Source organism: Ostrinia furnacalis, unplaced genomic scaffold, assembly GCF_004193835.3.
Source record: "Ostrinia furnacalis isolate ACB-3 unplaced genomic scaffold, ASM419383v2 OfSCF0069, whole genome shotgun sequence".
In the NCBI taxonomy this organism is placed as follows: domain Eukaryota; kingdom Metazoa; phylum Arthropoda; class Insecta; order Lepidoptera; family Crambidae; genus Ostrinia; species Ostrinia furnacalis.
In genome coordinates this window covers 1,482,711-1,503,852 of record NW_021130308.1, presented here as the reverse complement: position 1 = coordinate 1,503,852, position 21,142 = coordinate 1,482,711, and the positions used below count along the sequence as shown (strand labels likewise).

The window sequence follows — 21,142 nt, the reverse complement described above, 5'->3', positions numbered from 1 at the left end:
ACGTAGTACTTATTATTATTTTGTGGTAAGGCTAAGAACTCATGGCGCGATTTTCACCCGCGCCCGTAGCGGTTGCGGGCCCGCAGCTTCTGTAGAATGCAGTACTGATGTAAAAACTAATGCACAACTCACGACGCGGTTTTCGCCCGCAGCGGGCGCGGTTGTAATCGCGCCGTGAGTTCTTAGCCTCAGTCATTTTATTTTCAACCGCCTCTGTGGTCTAGTGGTAAGACCACCTGCTTCAGACGCAGAGGTCCCGGGTTCGATTCCCAGTGGGGGCAGTTTTTTCTGTTCGGTTTGGTTGGTGGTAGGGCTTGTTGTCCGCCTGGCTAGCTACCACCATCTTACCTAAGTCTGTCGCCATAACAACAGTGTTAACAGCATTGTTGTGTTCCGGCAGTTAGAGGTAAGATAACCAGTTCCTCCGTGGTTGAGGATTCCGGATGAAGCTCGCTTCCAACTTCGGCCTGATTGTCACTTACCATCAGGTGAGATACAGGCCAAGAGCTTCCTCGTTGTGGATAAAAAAAAATTAACGCCTGTATTAACAAACGACGCTTTCTTAAGTGAAGCAACAAATCGAACGCACAGCGAATAGAGCTCTGTGATTGGTTCGTGTGTCACCCCGTGAGTCCACGCGCACTGTGAGACCTCATAGTAATGTTTGTGAATACGGGCGTAAAACTTTAGGTACTTTGTCATTTCAGCCAAAGGACGTCTCCTACTGAGCATATCTCCCCAATGTTTTCCAGACATTGTTGGGACTTAATCCACCACACCTTCCCACCACTGCAACTCCTGTATAGCTAGGATCTACAGCTTGACTTCCATTGAAAGCAAACAAAGATTGAAGATACCTTTTTTATAAAGAACTAGCTGACCCGGCGAACTTTGTTCCGCCTTAATGGCAGTAAATAAGCAGACTTTTTTTTAATTTCGAACGGGATAAAAAGTATCCTATGTCCTTCTCCTGGCTCTAAACTACCTCCCTGACAATTTTCAGCTAAATCGGTTCAGCCGTTCTTGAGTTATAAGTGGTGTAAGTCCCGTTAGTCCCGTTAGTCCCTCGTACTAAACATGCTTGTGTCACGAGTGGGCTCACCACAATAGTCGAGCGGTAGCGGGGTTTGAACCCGCGTTCCTCGGATGACGAGTCGGCCAGTATACCCCAATACTCAATTGTTTATAGCACATTCACATTAAGTGTTTCAAATTAAACAGTTATTTATACATGTGGACCCAGCAATTTTAGGAAGGAGGCAGAACGACGATCTTTTCGCATATATCCCCTTCACTCGTTTATGGCCGCTTTCATATTAGGACGTAAGAAGCGCGACAGCAGCGCGGCAGCGGCGTTTTTATAATGTGAAGGCAGGTAATCCGCATAGTATGAAAGTTGCGCGTTTGTCGCGCTGCTAAGTCGCCTAAATAAGAAAGCGCTCTATGACTGGTTTTAGAGTCACGCTGACGCACGCTGACCGTCAGCGCTGACAGCCGAAATGTATGAAGCGTCGGCGCCGAGCGATCAGCGTCACTCAGGAACGTTCCCTTCAAATACATTCATATTGATCTGTCAGCGCCGACGATCAGCGAGCGGTCTGCGCGATTCTAAAAACCGCCTATAGGCTCACACAGACAAATTCTAAACGTTCGTTCGTTCGTTTCAGCCAAATGACGTCCACTGCTAGACAAAGGCCTCCCCCAAGGTTTTCCACATTGAACGGTCCTGCGCTGCCCGCATCCAGGCTCTTCCCGCGACCTTTACCAGATCGTCGGTCCACCTAGTAGGAGGCCTGCCCACGCTACGTCTTCCAGCCCGTGGTCGCCACTCGAAAACTTTCCTGCCCCAACGGCCATCGTCTCTACGAGCTATGTGACCCGCCCACTGCCACTTGATTTTAGGAATTCTGCGAGCTATGTCGGTTACTTTGGTTCTCCTGCGGATCTCCTCATTTCTGATTCGATCACGCAGGGAAACTCCGAGCATAGCCCGCTCCATCGCCCTTTGGGTGACCTTGAAATTCTAAACTTTGGTCGGCCGTTTGGTGTAGTGGTTCAGAACGGCCTACTATGCCGAGAGGTCCCGGGTTCGACTCCCGGTAGGGCAGAAATTGAAATGATGAATTTTAATTTCTGTGACGGGTCTGGGTGTTTCTATGTATAATATGTATGTATTTAAAAAAAAAGTATTTAAGTATGTTTATATCCGTTGTCTAGTACTTACCCATAGTACAAGCTTTGCTTAGTTTGGGACTAGCGGCGCAGTGTAAAAATGTCCAAGGATATTTATTATTTATTTATTATTATTTATTATAACGTAATCATTAAAATTTACAGGTGCATCGTCTAGTCGTTGTAGACGAAGACGACAAAGTGATCGGCATCATATCCCTGTCGGATTTGCTCATGTACCTTGTACTGCGGCCGACGGGCGAGTGCGGCGGCGCCAGCCTTCGCAACGAACACGCGTCCATTGAGGAGAAGGACGAGTCCCAAGCCACCGACACCACCGAGGACGATGACCCCTCGGAGGCCACCGCCGGCGCGGACGCTCAGTCTGACACTAATGACACCAATGACACTAATGACACTGTGTCCGAAGAGTGAGCGCAGTGTTGCCACGCTAACAAGTATGGTTTTGTAAATTTATAAACGCCGCGGAGTTGGATCTCTACTCAGACTTTGAAATTGTCAAATGGTTGATATCTTAGGACACTCAAGTGTAATCGCTTACAGATTACTAGTTCATTCATTATTCAGATGAACAAAGTTCATCTGAATAATGAATGAACATGAACAAAGTTCATCTGAATAATGAATCAGAATATATCTTAGATAGAGAAAGAAGCTTATTCAAATCAAATCAAACACAACATCGAATGAAATAAAACTTTAATGGGCCCTGAAATTATTTTAGTTTTTATTATGCGCTAGTCGCTACATTTCATTCAAATACCCAGTGAAATCTCACTAGGTTTATTATCTATTTTGGTTTTAAATATGGCTTAATTTTGAACAAGCTTTGGCAAGAAATTAATATGTAGTACCAACTCCACGGCCCTTTTTGTTATAATCACCATCTAGCTCGTAGAATAGTATTAGCAGGCAGGATACTTTCTATAGTACTATTTTTTAATCAGTAACAACATAATATACTATTGGTTCTTAACCATTCTTTTTTAGAAGTTATATAAATGGCTCCAAATATGACGAATATTTATCTCAGCAAAATATTTAAGCAACATATTTAGGGTAATAGTATGGAAATATCTTAGAATAGTTATTATCATGTCTGCATATATTGTTGCTCATACTACAGTACCTAATCGTGTTCTATTTCTATCAATTTACCTAAGATATCTAATTTACAAGATCATCAGGATAGTGTGACTAGTTTTAAGGTAGCGGCAACACTGGCGTCATTGTGATTCCTCTGCATGTTCGCAAGTAGTTTGTAATTTTTTGAATTTGTATTTCGGGTCAGTGAATTGACATTTGTTCCATAGACAAACACAGAGAAGAGAAGAGATGTTATTGCATGTGGACTACATAAAATATTCACCTTATGATTGTGAAATCCTGATATGTCATTAACTAAACTTTTGCTAATATTAACAGAGCTGTTAAATCGTTTTTCGTCTTATGAAATCAATGTCGCAGACCATCCAAATCGAGATGCTGCTTGAAACCTAGCATGTCATTTTATACGTCACTTATGTTAAGCAACCAATTTTATAATGATTTAATTTTATAAAAATACAATCCATCTATAAAAATAATGTTTTATGAATAATATTTTACCTGTTTTTATAATTTTGTTATGTATCCGAATACTTAACATCAGAAATCAGAGACACCTCTCAAGCGTGAAGTTCATCATAGACAAGACTTTCCGCCACACGTACAATCTCCCCTGTGCTTTTTTATGGTTTAAACGTCAAAATATTGATCTGAATTCGACCTTAGCATAGTGTAGTGTAGCCGCTGGCGCCACGCGTGAGCGATAGGAGGTTTTCAGGAGACGGTTGTGATTCGAGATCGACTTTACTCTTAAATCGTGAACGCTCGCTTAATGTCTTACTATAAATAGTTTTTATAACAGTTTTCAATTCCACTTTTGATATATTTGTCGTACAATCACGCCTGTTGTAGAACAAGAACGTTATTCCACAACAGGCATCATTATACGACATACGTGTATTCCATTATATTGTGTGTATAGTTGCAAATCAGTTGTATTTTTGTTGTATATTTTTTGGTCGTGTTATTCCCCCGTCGAAAAGCGTAGGTGCCGACTGATGTACTTAGTTGATAACTGTAAATTAGCTGCTAGTCGTGTCTGACAAGCGCATTTTATCAAGAACCGCCAAATAAATAAATACTAGCTTTAATTTATGATATACTAAAATCATCACATTATATTATCGTAATTATTTATTTAATTATTGAAAAATACTTACGTCTGACGGGTCATTGGCGTATAGATGCGTGATTGCAGACACGATTACTTCATACATATTACCCGTGTTCACAAAAAACATTGAAAATCAACACTTTTTGGGAAAGAAGCATTTATAGCACTATTTTTATAGTTTATATTAACCATTTATTAAGGACCCATCATACTTTTTGTTAAAAATGATTACTACAAATTCCGTTCATATGCCAGTTTGCTTTTTTTGCAGACGCAATTCTTGTGAATACGGGTAAATATAACGTCTGAAAGTTATAACTGCTTTGTACATAACCAATTGATTACTTGGTGTATGTCGTTTTACACTAAGATTAATGTGCGCTGTACTTCGGTCGGCAGACCTTAATTTTTGATCATACCTGTGGTAATCGTTTTATTTAGTTATCGACAGCTCATTTACTTACAATCGACGACCCATCTCTTGAATAAAATAATACGTCGATTGCTTTTTCAGTCGAAAACTATACTTATTGTTTAGATGATTGGGTTGATAATCATCTACGAGTTCCGTTTCTTCGTACTTGCGATTAGCTAAATTGGAATAGGTTTCATATTCATAAAGTATTTGTGTGAAATAGTTCTTCCAATTTCTGATAACTTTTATGTATGATAATGTGTGCATGCGATGTTTTTCAAGTATTTTGAGGCCCGATTCCGTTGCGGTTAAATATACACTCAATTAGCGTTCAACGCATTTAAAATGTATGGAATTGGCCAATTAGAGACAGTTGCAAATTATATGTATTGTTAGCGCTGATTGTATCAAGTGATTCGTGCCAAACGTGGGCCTAGTGATCAAATTTAATATTTAATAAATTAAATGTTCATTACTTACCAATTTTATTATAATTAACTAATAATATGATAGTGGATATCGTAAATTTTCTTCTATATACAATGATTAATCGCAGTATGTATACATACGGGGACGAAAATAGGGGAGTATAATAATAATATTTAATATCTTAATATGTATGCTATCAACATAATAATAAGATCTGGCGTTCTTGCCAGCACAATTTATGTATTTTAATGTATTTCTGTGTCCATTTAAATAGAGTTAGAATTCGAGTAGTCATTTATCTATGTACCTTACATTACTTTTATATGAATATTTAAATTTAAATGCAAGTGATTTAGTACTAGCACGTATCATATCTAAGTTTATTGTCTATACGGTGTCTGTACACTTGGCTGTGCGAGTTTTAAAAAGTCAAATCTTTTTCTATTTTCGAGTCAAGAACGTAATGTGAATAGTCGTCAATCGTGTGCAGACACACCTAAGGCGAATGTGTTTGGTAATAATAAAATTCTTAAACGTATTGTCAATATAATACGGCCTAATTTCAACAATCAATTATGATCACACTAAATGCATAATTGTCTACTATTTGTAAACGTTGAAAAATCACAAGTTCACAACTATGATGGTGGGCGCGAGAAGACCGATTGGTCGTGACGAGTATGTATAGCTAGCACGGTTTATGATAGTACTGACTTATAATGCATTTTAGAAAATATTTAAAAATAATATTATTATTCAACATCATAATAATGTTGAATTATTGTTGCCAAAATTGTTTCCACTTTTGCTCTACTCTAATGGAACATACCGACCTCTGGTATACTTTGTGTAAAATAAGTGTATGTGACATTGTTTGTTACGGGTAAAATTAGTATGTCCATACACATGACTAATATTGCTTTGAAGGAATGGTATTGGGGAGATAGTGGCTCGCCTAGATAATAATGAGGCGTTTGCTTGCCTAACTCGTTAACCTACTAGTGCTTCTATGAGTGGGGATTCGTGGGCAATGTCTATTTTTAACCCTTCACTCGCCGGCAAATGTCGGGAAGCCACTACGCTACGACAAGTGCTGGCCGTACCAACGCTCGAACGTCGCGCCCAGGCGATCAGGGGGGTTACTCCGAAAAACGTTATCCGAAGTTTCGAATATTGCCATCCCTCTCACGCAAAGCGAGATGCCAGCATGAGCGACGGTGACAGATAGACCCGGAACTACATAAACAGTGTTTCGGAGTAGCCCTCCAGTTGCTCACGCGTTCCGCAAGTATTATAAATTGTGTTATTAATTTATGAGTAGCGTAACGATTTAATTGTTATACATTTTGTATTTATAAATCAATAACCTAGCGATTATAAGCTTAGATGACATCTAAATCTTTGCATCACAGTCATTTTTGTATATAAACATCCAGTAATGTTATATGTATACAGGAGATTTCGTAAAGTAAATGTGTTCAATGTTGTTGAAAGAAAAAATATAAAAACGCACACACGACATTATAAAGTCTTGAATAAACATTTGGTTCCATCTAAGATTGTTTTATTTAGGGGTGGAAATGAAACGAACTTTTCATTTAATAAACATTCTATTATAGTTGGTTAGACGTCAGAGTCATACATATCACAAAAAAGAATTCCGAGTGGCGGCAGCAGATAGTTTGAATAACAAAATCCAAATTTGGTCCGAAATTCTCAGAGTAGATCCCTCATTCACTCGGGACGACCCCACAACATACCGATATCTACAAAGCACTCACTCAAATCCTTCATTAATGAGGAATTATTAAAAGTTTAGAATTTACACATCTCAAAAAACAAAGATTTAATATTTGTTTAAAGCAAAAAGGGCGGTTCACAAACCATTGTTACATTAATTGGCACGAATATAAAATGCATTGGCTTACTGTGGCCACAAACGAACTAGAAAATTATCAAACTAAATGTAGGCTAACAACCACGAGATTGTGAATCACATTTTGGGAGTCAATAGGTTAAATTTAGCAACCTAGCCCATGGTTGTTTACATTACAGTTCTATACACCTCTCAATAGTCAGTGAAATGTATTACATATTACACTGACAGCAACATTAGCTATACTAGCCCCTAGCCGTATGTCCCGTGCCCGTGCGCCTGCGCCGCCGCTCGCAACTTCATGGTAACAAGAAGTATAGCACATAGTCTATACGGGGTGTGAACAATCTACGAGCAGTTCAGCCCCATATAAGATTAACTTACATACATAACTAATTCCAAATATTTCCAATCGTCCGAACACTAAAAACCTTAATTTTTATTCATTTTTTTTCATATTAGAAATCAAATAGCGACAATTGCGACTACAAGCGGTTTTCCGTGGACAATCAAAAACAGTGGTGAAAACAATTGCTGCTGCTATTGCGAAATTGCGATCAAGATTATATTTATATGGTTATATAGCATAAAGTCGTTCACAACATTCAGTGATTAATTCTATGTGTTTAAGGTAATATTAATGATATTGGAACTGCCGTTTAGTATCTTGATAGTTGATTTGGCGTCAATATGCTTGTGGTTATGTTCAGGGTTATTTTTAATATTACCTTAATTTTCTTACAATAATCAGTTTTACGGACACCAAGCCCGCCCAGCGAAGCGGAGTGGGGGCTAGGCCAGAGAATCAGCTCAATCAAAATAGTCCAGACACATTCTTTCATTCTTCTCCATTCCGCTTTTTGTGGACGGGAAACATATTCTAGTGATTACACGAGTACATCGAACATCTATTTCTGACAATTAGCTTAAACGTATACGCTGATATACAGCGCGAAACTTCAATACGGGTATTTATATTTTCATCTTGTTCTTTCATGAATGATATCACAAGAAATGTTGTGTTTTCTCTAATTATTTGGTGCGCAATAACTGCGTATCCTGACACCTAGTTGTTTGGCGGAACTCGAGTTTAAATATACCCGTATTTACATTTCACCCTGTATAACAAATGCAGAACTTTAGACAGTTTTGAGTTGTGTCTCATGCGAGTTATCACACACACAAAAATTCTAAAGCAATATCGCTACAACACCTTTAAGACTCGCTAAGTGCATTGTCAATTGCGTAGAAGCTGTTTACAATACGTTATATTAAATAACGTTAAGTCATATTTTAGTCTTAGTAACTGGTGTCGTAGCCTGTCAGGATCATGTTTTTGTCTCTTCAAGCAAGTGCGTCCAATTCCATTGTAGGCGTTCAGTCAACTCGGTGCGATGCAGGCGTCATCTCGGACGCCTTCAAGGTTCAATAAAGATGTCCACTTAAAATGTTGTCACCAAACCAAGCTATTAACAATATTAGAATATCGCTTCCCTAGTCAGGCAGTCGTCGCTCTCGGAAAAGCCAACAATTATTATTTATTTATCAAACATCAACAACATTTTAAGAATAAGGCCTATCCATTAATTTATTTTATTACCCAAAGCATTCTGTCACGAGACCATCACGACAAAATGTACTTACATTACATTAGAATACAGCGTTGATCACTACAGCGCATAGAAGTAGTTTCAGCAGACGACCGGTGGCAAAGAGGCAATTGTGCGCTCAACGGTCGCATAAATCCTCTTGCAATGTAGACACACGATTGCTTCTATGCCACTCAATCGTCAGTTCGAAATGCTTGCGTTTTAACTAATATTAAATAATGAATGCAGATATGTAAACGTTTAACAAAAGTCTTATCATTTTCGAGATCAAACAATTCAGTCAATCAATCCTAGATTTTTATGAAAACAAAATAAGTTATATTGCGATATCTAAATTATTCTATCTACAGACTTATTAGCTCCAAACAATAAAGTCCGTGTTGTCCCCCAGAACAGGAATAGCCTATCGTGAGGGTACGATAGAGTGCGACGAAATACTCTATCATTACAAATGTATCATCAGGCGTTAACTTAATAATGCCTTTCTAAAATATATAAAAATCTGAGTGATCCGTCATTATGGTTTATAAAAGAGCGCAGCGCTAAACAATTTATATTACGTTTTAGAATAGATTTAGTTATTTCAAAATATCACATTGTGAGAATATCTTACAGGAAAATTTGAAAAAGTGTAACTTCACTTTTAATTGGCAAACATATATAAATAGGTACATGTATAACATATTTTCCAAACTACACTTAATTATAGGTTAAAAATTAGGTTAGATATATTGTATAGATAGATCTTATGGAATAGGTTCTACTTATAATATAAATATAATAAAAGGTGCCGAGTGTATAGTACGAGATCTAGAATAAAAGAAATGGTACACAAAATGCGTACAAACTTAATATTATGATTTGCACTCGTTTCAATACAGTTCTTCGCTTGAGTGTGTTGGAGTTGAGAAAGCAAATGTCAACTTACACTTATATTGTGTTAACATTTGCTCCTTAGACTCCAGAATCATCTCAAATGAAGAAATGTATTGTCATACGGAGCTCTTTCAAAATACTTTTGCGACTGCTGGAGTCCCTTGACAGCTTATTATCGTGACCTGTAAGAGGGTTGCAGATACCTGCAGGCGTAATGCTGTAGGAAACATCTCCGGCAAGTACAAAGTATCAAATGAACGGGAATAGGAAGACCTGTAAATCAGTGATTTTTGTTGTTTGTTTAATTAATATCCTCAAAATAGATTCATTTTGATTCTGTTAAAAGTCAGAGACGTTAAGCCAGATTTTTTCACAAATGAACCTATCTCGTGAATATGAGAAATAAATAAGTTACACAAGCCTGCATGAATAAACGAATACAACAAAGGACGGCCTTAAAAAATAAGCAATCGAAGATGAAGTATGACCTTGACCACCCATTTTTTCAAGTGTAGGTATTTGACAGGTTGCGTTGGTTGCTTCACGTGGTCCAGACTATTCTTATATTTTGAGTAGGATTATTAATTATTACTGTAAGTTCTTATACAGTGAGGACCCGTGCACAAATAGCTGGATATTTTAAGCTCAAGTTTCAGGTCTGATGACGGTTAATCCCCTAATAAGATAGGTAGTGGGCGTGTCCTAAACGTGCCGATTTTATGGCGATATTGGTTGATATCGCCATAAAATCGGCTATGATATGTTAACAATTTTACTGTACAGCCACTAGCAGAGCATTGCATCACAAAATGATTAATATCTCAATGGATTTCAAACTTTATAAAGACAAGTTGTAGAGTTTGAAATCAGTTCAGTGACATTTTGTGACAATCTGCTGTGCTGGTGACTGTACTTACGTATATTTTTATAAAATATATCTGCACAAACGATGCCTAAAGTATCGTACGCGATGTGTTTATCCGAGAGTAAAGATACGATAAGCATCACCCTTATAAGTAAAACAATAGTAGTAGATAGGTATAAACGGCATAAAAAGTGATTTTGCTAACTTCCTTAGTTTTACATTAGATAAAATAACTAAATTTTCATTTTTTGCCAACGATACAATCGATAAATTATTTTAAGTGTGTACAATGATAATAGAATATTACTTAATTAATTAACAATAAATAGTTAATATAAATAATACAAAAATAGTGGTTTAAATCTATAATCCTATTAGACTCTTTTAAAGTAAACGATTGAGTATATAAATAAAAAATAATATTCTGGTAACAAATATAGGTGATTTAACCATTGAGTTATAATGTACTACGTAGTAATATTACTTCAATGGATTTAACAGTAGGATTTGTAACATTTAAAACATGGTTCGTGTAGTTAGAAATTCGTCAGATATGTTGAAGTGGGTAAAATTTTGAGCTTGAATTTGTGCACAGACGCATAACACTGGTCAACAGTGGTTTTGGTGCCAAGGAACTGTATATATTTTTTGATTAAGGACCTTATACTGGTTGCTTTAGTAGCAAATTTGTTGATTTCCTACGTGTGGTTTTCTAGATTTTGACGTGTATAGAAAAATACAAAATTTCACCAAAATCAGCGTTTTTAATATTTTGAAGTGCTTAAAAACTTTCTTTTCCACGACTTTTGTGAATGAGGTGTAATGGAACTATCACGTTACATCCTCCAGCAGTAATCAGCCATCATATAGCTATCCCATCTGCCTTGGTACCTCTCTTCCAATGGTTTTTAGGTCTTGATAGCATCGCTCTCCCTGTTCTTAGCTATAGCATGCTATAGTGACCCAAGATTCTCTGGGAATTGGTCAAGATGACTGTGGAGGTAGTGCCCTTTGATGAAAATTATTACATCCTGAGTTTTTAGGGCATGTCTCACAATTTCATAGTAGTTACTAGTCCTGTGATTTCCGAAAAAACTTTTAGTAACTTCAACGAAATAAGTCCACGTAAATCGTTCCAAACGTCCATCAAACTTAAGAAATCAGTATCTTTTATTAATATTCTTATTTGTGGGCCATAAAAAATTTACTGCTCTAACCTTTTTTTATGCTCAAACCAGGATTTTTTTTGTTTTTTCCTCACTTTTTCCACTCTGAACTTCATGTTATGGCTTCTTTGACCATTAAAACATTGCCTCAGTGTTCACAGCAGATTATACAAACAATTTCGGGTATCCACGGCTTGAATACAACCACAATTTCCGACTTAAAGTAAGAAAAATAAGCACTTTTTATTAAAATTTTGTCTAAATTTTTGAAATTCTTAACTGTGTGCACATCACAAATGTAACAAATTACATTTGGATCGTTGAGGCAACTTCTTGGCAATGCAGACATGATATTAAAATAAATTTCGTTATAAAAATATACCGATAACATTACAAACTGTGCAACCAAAGTACCGATTAAAGCTAAAATTTAAAACTGAGGGTAGATCAAAAACTACACGTAGGAAAAAAAAAAGAAAAATGTTTTTATTATTACTAATACACACCTAATAATAAACTATCAACAGAATCTCGGCACCATTTTAATTTTGATTTTTTGTTGACCAGTGAATTATACAAAAAATAGGTTAAAAATAGAGTGTCTACTTATCGATTGAATTACACGGGTTTTCCATTAAGCTTGGTTTAGTTGCAAACCGGAATGACGGACCCATGCAACCATAGCCACCATGCATTCGAGGTAACTTTCGAACCATTAATATGACTATTCTAAGGCCCCCATCACACTGCGAGTTTTTGCAGCGATAGGAAGGTGTGTCGTAAAAAGGATTTGCGATTATACATTGCTGAATCGCGTTTCTTTCGTTGCAAAAACTTGCAGTGTAGGGCCTTTGTCAGGAGTCAGATGTCTTTCTCCCGACTCCAACTGCTACTGGATGTTTTTGTAGCAGTGCTTTTGTTTGGGTTTCAGCTGGTGTTATTTTTATAGTAGACTTTCTACTAACGGTGTTGTAAATTCAGGAATGAATCATTTGGTCTTACATAAACTACGTTGATATTTTGACCTGTTGTATCCTGAATGATATACATATACGTGTTATATTTCGTAAAATAATTAAAAAATTAAAAAGATTTTTAATAAAAAAGGAAAAGAAAAAAAAACCTCTTTTTTAACTTAACTTCATCAGTCGTAATGTGCTTAATATGTATAAATACTTTACCTATACAAATTATATAACTACTGTTTGGTGTTTTATTTTGGGGATGAAGATTGTATGTGATATTAAATAAATTGGGTTATCAACTTATTAAACTTATTTAGCGGGTGAATGTGTAATTTGGATTGGGTTCTTTTGGGGCTTAAAATAATTTAGTTTTATGTTTTAGGGATTTGGGTTTGAGAGGAGTAGGTGACATTCAAAGGACCGTGCCAAGGGAGCTACATAAGTGAATAACAATCATTTACAATTTTAAGTAACTAAGAAAACATGATATTTTATTTTTGGGGATAGAGGTGTGGTGGGATATCATATCGATGTGCCAGGGCAGCCACATATTATTTAAAAATAGCTACCTATTTACAATTTTAAACAACTTATTTAACATAATATTTAGTTTCTGGGGGTTGGGGGTAGGGTACATCAAGTGAGATTATAGTATGGGTTGTGGCAAGGGAACTACAGGTACCTAATAAATAATTATTTACATTTTTAAACAACTCATTGGACATATAATTTTGTTTTTGGGGATGGGAGAAGTGCGTGCAATAGGTGAGATTAAATAGTGAGCCAAGGGAACTACTTATTATATTGATCGTTATTTACAAACAATTTATTAAGCATATTCTGTTTTTGGGGAGGAAAATGGGGTAACACATACGTGAGATGAAATTGATGTGCCAGGGAACCTACACTATGAATATGGCATATTTACAAATGCTTACTTGGGGTTTAGGATATGTAGCTGGGAAGGTAAGAATAAGTGATTGGGTTTGGTAAGTTTAGGTAGGGGTGGGCTTGTTTTAAAAACATATCACATAGCAAGTCTTCTGTCAAATTTAAAGCAAAATAATTTACTTAACTCAAAAGAAAATCCTGGTTTGGTGGTTTTCCTAACATCGAATCAAGGCCAAATGTATAAAAAGGAAAAACTGAAACAACTCAAGTAGGTATACTCTTAACACTGAACACAAAACCGATCGCCAGAGCAGCCGGGTCGATAGCCTGTCGTTTGTCTTTCAAAACCTGTTGCACAATAACACAACATAGAGCGCTAACATTCAGCACGAACTTAAAATAAATTCTAGTATATTAGAATAAAACATATAGGTCACATAAAATTAATGCGCGAATTCATCGACAAGCACCTAAGCGACACTTATCTGTGTGTCGATAAATCTTTAAAAACAAAAAACAGTTCAGCCAACACAATCAATCAATGTAACACAAATAATTTAAATTTAAAAAAGGTACCGAGGCGTTGAAAGTGAGATACAGTTGATAAATATTTAGTCGTCCCACGGGTTCTCCGGGAATGCCCAACTCGGGCGATGCGCCGGGCGAGGGGGCGCCACATGAGGCGCAATGTGGGCCGCAGCAAGGGGCGCGGTGTGCGACGAAGTGCTATTCGTCCTAACGTCGTAACTGAAACATAACCGGGTCATTGTACACACACGCCGGACGACGATAATGTCAAAAATAATATGAAGCGTAAATCTGGCTCACTTCACTATCGGGGCATAGTGCCAAAAGCGAATTCCGCAAGTAGAGTCCCTTGACGGCTCAACGGGGCAGAGCCTGCGAAGGAGACAAAGCTTTACTCGTTGGCAATGGCATACAGGGTGATTGAGTAGAGGCATTCCTTGGCCATCTTAAAAAATAAGGTGTCCGTCACCTTAAAGGCTTTTGATTTGATTTGAATTTTATTACCACGATGACACGATTTTGAAAGTTCTTTACAATTTCGCAATCATTCGTTGATATTTCACTGTTAGTCCAGTAAATAAAGCATTATAGATGGAAATCCGTGGAACACAATTTTTGACTTCGGGACTTTATTTAGACTAATTAGGAGGTGAACATAGCAAAAGTCCCCGTCCTTAGCCCTTGAGCCGGCGGGGAGAGGGGGGTTTAAAGGTACCAATTTTCGGTTTTTCGCTTAATCCTCGGAAACTATGCGTCCTAGTGGCATGACTACAATGAACCAAAAAAAGCTTATTCAATTTGTTACAGGTGAGATAGTCAAGTTTTTCTATATCTTGTATAGTTTTCGCGGCATCTGCTCTAGAAGGTCTGTAATATTGGAAATTTTATTTTTGTCTTACATGTTTCCATCAGGAGAAAATCGACTAAATCAACATTGAGCTAATATTCTAGACATGCGGCAGCATGTTAAGCCTAGTTCCAGTGAGGGGACTGCACCGTAAGTATATTTAGACGAACCAATTGGAGCCACTTTTGACTCCTCATCACTTAAAAAGTACTGTGCATTAACACTTCAAATTTGGCTCATGTGTTAAAACTTGCAAGATAAACATCAGCTTCAAATTTCATAAATATACCTCAAACGGTTCTTTAGGTATTGACGTCTAAAAATCTACATGGCTGACCTATAACACCAAATTCCAACCACTTCCAGATGACCTTTAAGGTTCAAATTTGGCATCCAGATAGGTAGTTATGTAAATACAAAGGAATAAATAAAAAACCAGTAAATTTTAATATTTCACAGGTGATATATAGATTTTAGTGCCCTAAATGTCGATTTTTGAACGTCAATACCTAAATAACCGCTTCAGGTATATTTATGAAATTTGAAGCTGATGTTTATCTTGCAAGTCTCAACACATGAGCCTAATTTGAAGTGTTAATGCATAGTGCTTTTTGAGTGATGAGGAGTCAAAAGTGGCTCCAATTAGTTCGTCTAAATATACGCACGATGCAGTCCCCTCCCTGGAACTAGGCTTAACATGCTCCCGCATGTCTATAATGTTTGCATATTGTTTATTTAGTCGATTTTCTCCTGATGCGAACATGTAAGACAAAATTAAAATTTCCAATATTACAGACCTTCTATAGCAGATGCCGCGAAAACTATACAAGATATAGAAAAACTTGACTGTCTCACCTGTAGCAAATTAAATAAGCTTTTTTTGGTTCATAGTAGCCATGTTACTAGGACGCATAGTTTCCGAAGATTAAGCGAAAAACCGAAAAGTGGCACCTTTAACCCCCCCCTCTCCCCGCCGGCTGAAGGGCTAAGGGCGGGGACTTTTACTATGTTCACCTCCTAACTAGTCTTAATAAAGTCCCGAGGTCAGAAATTGTGTTCCAGGGATTTCTCTCTACACCGTCGTTAACGCATTCATTGACTGGACTATGTAGTAACGGCGTCACACGTAAACACGTTGCATTATTTGGAGTTTGGACTACTTTAAAGTTAATTATTTAAAAGTATTTTTAATTTGTTATTTTACGTCCCCCAACACATTTTTATATTGTATTACCAAATCAAGTAAAGTATCGGCCAAAAAAATACGTGCATAGATCGCCGCGCCGCGACTAATGACAGGAACGCGTTATGTGAACTCATCGCTTCAATTAATTCATATATGACATCTGAGGTGGAATTATATAAATAAATAAATAAATAAATCTTTGGACAATTTCACACAGCGCCAGCTTTTTTGTATTATTGTGTATGAATTGTTCATAACGTACGATTAATCTGTCAAACGCTTTATTTAACTGACTTTATCATACGTTATGAACTGTCAAATGATTACGATTGCTTTACACAATTCCACCTCTGATCGTCTTCGCCATCGCCATCGCGCACGCAGGCTGCATGCGTTGATTAGGCTGAACATTAACAGACTGACAAATACGCATACGGTGCGTCGCAAAACTTAATAGTAGATAGATGCATCAATGAATTCGCTAATAGGTAAGAATTTTGGACTAAATAAAAATGTTTCTTTCTTTCTTTCTAATAAATTAACATTTAGACATCATCTTTACAAAATTGTTGTATCTTGTAAAATTTCAAATAAAAATCATTATAGTAGGTTCATGTTGCAACTTCTGCCTCTTCTTCTTAGTAGGGAATGCCTCTATATTTTGATCACCCTGTATAACAACAGATAAAGCGCAATTTCGAGCAAAAGACTTTGGATTTAAGATTTAGGCTAGTATTATGAATGACATAGATTTTTATTAATTGAAATTTAAATTTAACTCATCAAAAAACATTAGAAGCTAAATATTCTGGAAAAAACAAATGAATGATTATCAAATAAAACAAGACTGGTAATAAAAAAATAATAGAATTAAAACATCAGACCAATCACAGGCTTTATTCCTGTTCTTGAGTCGATTCGTACTTTAAGTGTCATTTTTTATAATACTAGCCAGAATCGTAATATGAGAATAGTTATTCTCAATGTCGAGCTAAACATAGAGTTTTGGAATTGCATTTTTAGAGGCACGTCTTTCATGTGTAATTTTTTTGTCAAAGGGTCTTTATCATAGGTAGGTACTTGTGATATTTACGCTCCATATATTTAAATCTATTAAAATTATTTATTAAAAGTTAAGAAAAACGGAGTGAGATAATTTAAGACTGAAGTGAAAGGTGTGCTCTAGTGTATTTACAAAATGTATGATTCTATGAGCGATTGCCTCTTGAAAAAAATGTGCTATGTGCAGTGTTGTCCTACTCATGCATACTACGTGTGATTAATAATAATAAGTGAACGCACCGTGTTTCCACTTGTCTGTATGTACTGGCAGAAGCTACGCCACGGCTAGTGGTGGGCACAGCCCGAAGGTCGGTGTCATGCCAAGCGAGTAAAGGGTCCGAATACCTAAAAGAATATTCATATCTTGAGTGCTCATCTACCTAAAGTTGAAAAAACTAATTCATATGTACCTGGTGAACCGCCAATAAACGAAAGCAATTAAACCTGATCGATGTCAATCCAGTCCGAGCGCCTTCTTTCTTCGGTCGATTAGATTGGATAGACTTATTTACAGGTGCTGAAGCATAATTAAAATATTAAAAGTGGTCAAACAGTACAGGATGACTGATTTCTGGACCTACCAGCCAGATGTCACCCATCAATGATTGTGCATGATTAAAGGTGAACACACAAGTCGTAAACATTTTACCGCAAAAAATTGGCGTACGATGCCGTGGGTAGTGTGTATATTCACCTTAACACATGCGTTTTGTAAAAAAATATCTGTAGTGGCTACCAGCTCTTGCTGGGCGTGATTAAAATTCATGCTTATCTGTAAGTAGGTATAGTACGCTTCAAAGTGGCTGCCATAAGTCCAAAGCCCAAAGTCCCCATGTGGTGTTTTCCTTATTTTTAGTCTGATATTCTAGAATTGCATAGTTTGAAAATCTGGGACTTGGGTGTCAGACGGTCGGATGACAATGACCTTTATGGTCGACGCTCACAAGAAGCTATACGTTCTATACCATGCACATGCTACATGCACGCATGCATCTACGAAAAAAAGCAACGACAGAGGTTCTCAAAACTTACTGGTCGTGGCCGCCGAAGTAACCGTTGTTCCCGTCGCCTTCAAAGATGTTTCGGTCACCGGTGGGGCGCGGGTTGGGGGAGGGGGGAGGGATGGTCACGCGGTCCAGGGGGTTAGGGGGTGGGGGGGTCGGGGCTGTCACAACTGGAGGGTTCGTCTCTAGGGTCGAGTTTTTGATGCCGTATTTGAAGTACATGACCATTCCTGGAAATATATGACATTATCATGAATTAACTTTCCTTGTGAAGATTTTGTCGCGTTTCCGAAAAGATTATTCTTGAAAATGTATGAAATTTTCATGAAATAACTTTTCTTGTGTAGTTTTTATCGCGTTTCCGAAAGGAACTAACTGCTTTAACTCTAACCGTACGTGAATTCCTAATTTCTGAGACACGTCACTTTAAAAAAGTGTAGTTACCAAGAAAATTTTATACCGTACTTAAGTAGGTAACGTAACTTTCCAGTAAGAATGAAAATGAGAAAACTTGATACTAAGTTTCAGTTTCAGACCTCATTTCTGTACATTGAGTGGTTTTACTTGACGACAAATGACATGTCCGTACCACCGCGGACGGCTCTCCTGGAGGCTTTTCTCCAGCAGTGTATAAATTGAAACACCAAGAGTTAATTGTTCGAATATTCATTACTTTGCTTAGCTTGATTTTTTACTTTTGATTTTGATTTGATGATTGGTTTTTGATTTTGATGGCTGTTGGGGCCACAACCCGCAAAACATAGTGTAAGCAGGTCCCCCACTCGCTGGACCGACAATCTGGTGAAGCACTCGGCAGCACCTGAAGGCGGTCGTTGTGGATATCCATGTTCTTTGTCCAACAGAGGACGGCATTAATTACCTAGAGCCATCCAGACGGTGAAGCGAGCCAGGGTCAGCATGGACAGGTTGAGTATCAGGTAGATGTTCACCAGGATCGCCGTGGCCGGCACGAATGGCAGCCCGGGCGCCGCGTAGATCAGCCCCACTCTGGAATATAGCAGCCAAGAATTGAGTATAAGATATTATGTTGAGTAAGATAAATTGAGATTGGGTAAAAAGATTTTTTCTTATGTGACAGGAGGCAAACGAGCAGATGGATCAACTGATGGTAAGTGATTACCGTCGCCCATAGACACCCGCAGTCTCAGGGGCGTTACAGGTGCGTTGCCGGCCTTTAAGGTGAAGATACCTACGCTCTCTTCTTGAAAGCTTGCAGTTAACATGCAATTTGAGAATAAATTTCAATTTAAAATTAAAATCCAAGTTGGTTTGAATTTAAAAGGACCTAGGACGCAACTCGTCCACCAACCACAACCACTACATACCGCAGACCGGCTTATGAAAGTCCTTAAAATTGATATTGCGAAACTAATGAATATTTTCTATGGACAATTAAGCTTGCTCGACTGATCTTAGGCCCAGCTATCTCCGGAGTCAGTGTGACGTGCTAATTTTGGGACACCCTGTATGTATTTGACACCTACCTTGTAAGTATTTTCAGCAGTGTCATGTTTCCCTTATCGATTCGTCAATTTCCTTACATTGAATTAGAAATCAATAGACATTAAGTCTCATAGTCCAGCAGTGGACTGTAAAGAGCTGTTGATGAAATGAGACATTAAGTAATAAACTACACTGCCTATTAGCAAAATCAATGAAGACTTTGAATTCAAATTAACCTTAAATTATAGATTGACTACCGTTCAGCCACTGCACTGTTGCGTTACCTGGTTTCCATGGTAGATAAATAGCTTTGCTTAGTTTCGGACTAAGTAGATGACTGCTAAACATGACATTTCATCCTGCTAGGAATCCTTGTTGCACCTTGTGTCTATGAAATAATGTTTATCGTTTACGCCTCATTAAAGTGAGGTGCAGGTTTAACCAGGCCTCCGTCACTCGCCTATGCCAGCCGAGATAATTACCTACAGCGCGCGACAACTTCAAGTTGCAAATCAGTCTGGGCCGCCACGCGCCTGTGAGCACATGCGTATTTCTATACACGCTCGGTCGATCATCATCGCAATCAATTTATTGTTCCAACAGCACTGTTATTCTTCTTTAATGGAAAATCGTAATATTTAGGAATAATAATTAACTGTAGTAATTTAATTAATAAAAAAAAACTACACTTTTTAAATAATTTTAAAATACTTATGACAAAAAACTGTAGCAAAAAAAATATTTTAGCTAATAAAAACATTAACTTCACTTCACCGTGTCTATTTTCCGACACTACACCTTTTAAAACTGTTTTTCCAAATTTGAATTATGGCAACACTGAAGTTTATTAATAGGTACTTTAGAGATGGTACTATTATACAAACACCACTAGATTAAAGTTTAGGTACCAATCGTAAACACAATAAATGCTTCTTAAAATTAAGTTTTTATTTGTTTTACTTTGCTTATACAACCCTGACGCTTGAGTTTTGAGTTAGATCAATTCTGAACACAAAAAAATTGCGCTCTTGTGAGCGTAGTAGTAAGGTGCGATTTCGAATGCACCATATGCGTTGGATACTTTGCATTATTATTATTACCGTTAAAATGTCGGCATCTGATCCTAAACAAAGGAGTGCAATTTCTGTTGCTACTATTATGTATTCTGTGGTTTAACTGTGTAGGTTTAGTAGCAACTAGCGGCCGCCCGCGACTTCGTACGCGTGGATCCCGTTTTACCCCCTTCATCTACTTACGCGGTTTAGATTTTTTCATACAAATGTTTTTTCTCGCTAATTCCCGTTCCCGTAGGAATTTTGCAATATCCTGTTATAACTAAGCTTTAAGTTTACTAAGGTACCTGCTTGCCAAATTTCAAGCGTCTAACTTAAGCGGTTTAGATTTTTCATACAAAAGGATTTTCCCGCTAATGCCCGTTCCCGTGGGAATTCCTAAGTATCCTATAACCTGCCCAGGAGTATGAAGAATAATTGTACCAAGTTTCGTTAAAATCCGTCGAATAGTTTTTGTTTCTATAAGGAACA

At 37.4% G+C, this 21,142-nt stretch overlaps 2 protein-coding genes across 8 annotated transcripts in view; one reads left to right on the top strand and one right to left on the bottom strand.

The window, feature by feature from the left end:
• Snf4agamma (SNF4/AMP-activated protein kinase gamma subunit) overlaps positions 1 to 6,812 on the top strand; it is a 100,647-nt gene extending 93,835 nt beyond the window's left edge. For 5 of the 7 annotated variants that reach the window (XR_003656998.1, XR_003657001.1, XR_003656999.1 and 2 more), the window contains exons 16-17: positions 2,338 to 2,770; positions 2,826 to 3,287. Coding sequence is in view for 1 of the 7 variants with exons in the window: in XM_028322832.1 (XP_028178633.1) it covers positions 2,338 to 2,607 (270 nt within the window). In the remaining 6 variants the exon portion in view is untranslated. Of the gene's footprint in view, positions 1 to 2,337 lie in introns of all 7 variants that reach the window. The other 2 variants (XR_003657004.1, XM_028322832.1) reach the window with 2 other exon arrangements.
• Positions 6,813 to 12,867: 6,055 nt separating this feature from the next.
• The window catches only part of LOC114349633 (probable cationic amino acid transporter), a 69,140-nt gene continuing 60,865 nt past the window's right edge, over positions 12,868 to 21,142 (bottom strand). The window contains exons 7-10 of the mRNA XM_028300093.1: positions 19,015 to 19,142; positions 18,163 to 18,364; positions 17,371 to 17,475; positions 12,868 to 14,254 (exon numbers count right to left, since the gene is read on the bottom strand). Of these exons, the coding sequence (XP_028155894.1) occupies positions 14,119 to 14,254; positions 17,371 to 17,475; positions 18,163 to 18,364; positions 19,015 to 19,142 (571 nt within the window). The 3' untranslated portion in view covers positions 12,868 to 14,118. The remainder of the gene's footprint in view (positions 14,255 to 17,370; positions 17,476 to 18,162; positions 18,365 to 19,014; positions 19,143 to 21,142) is intronic.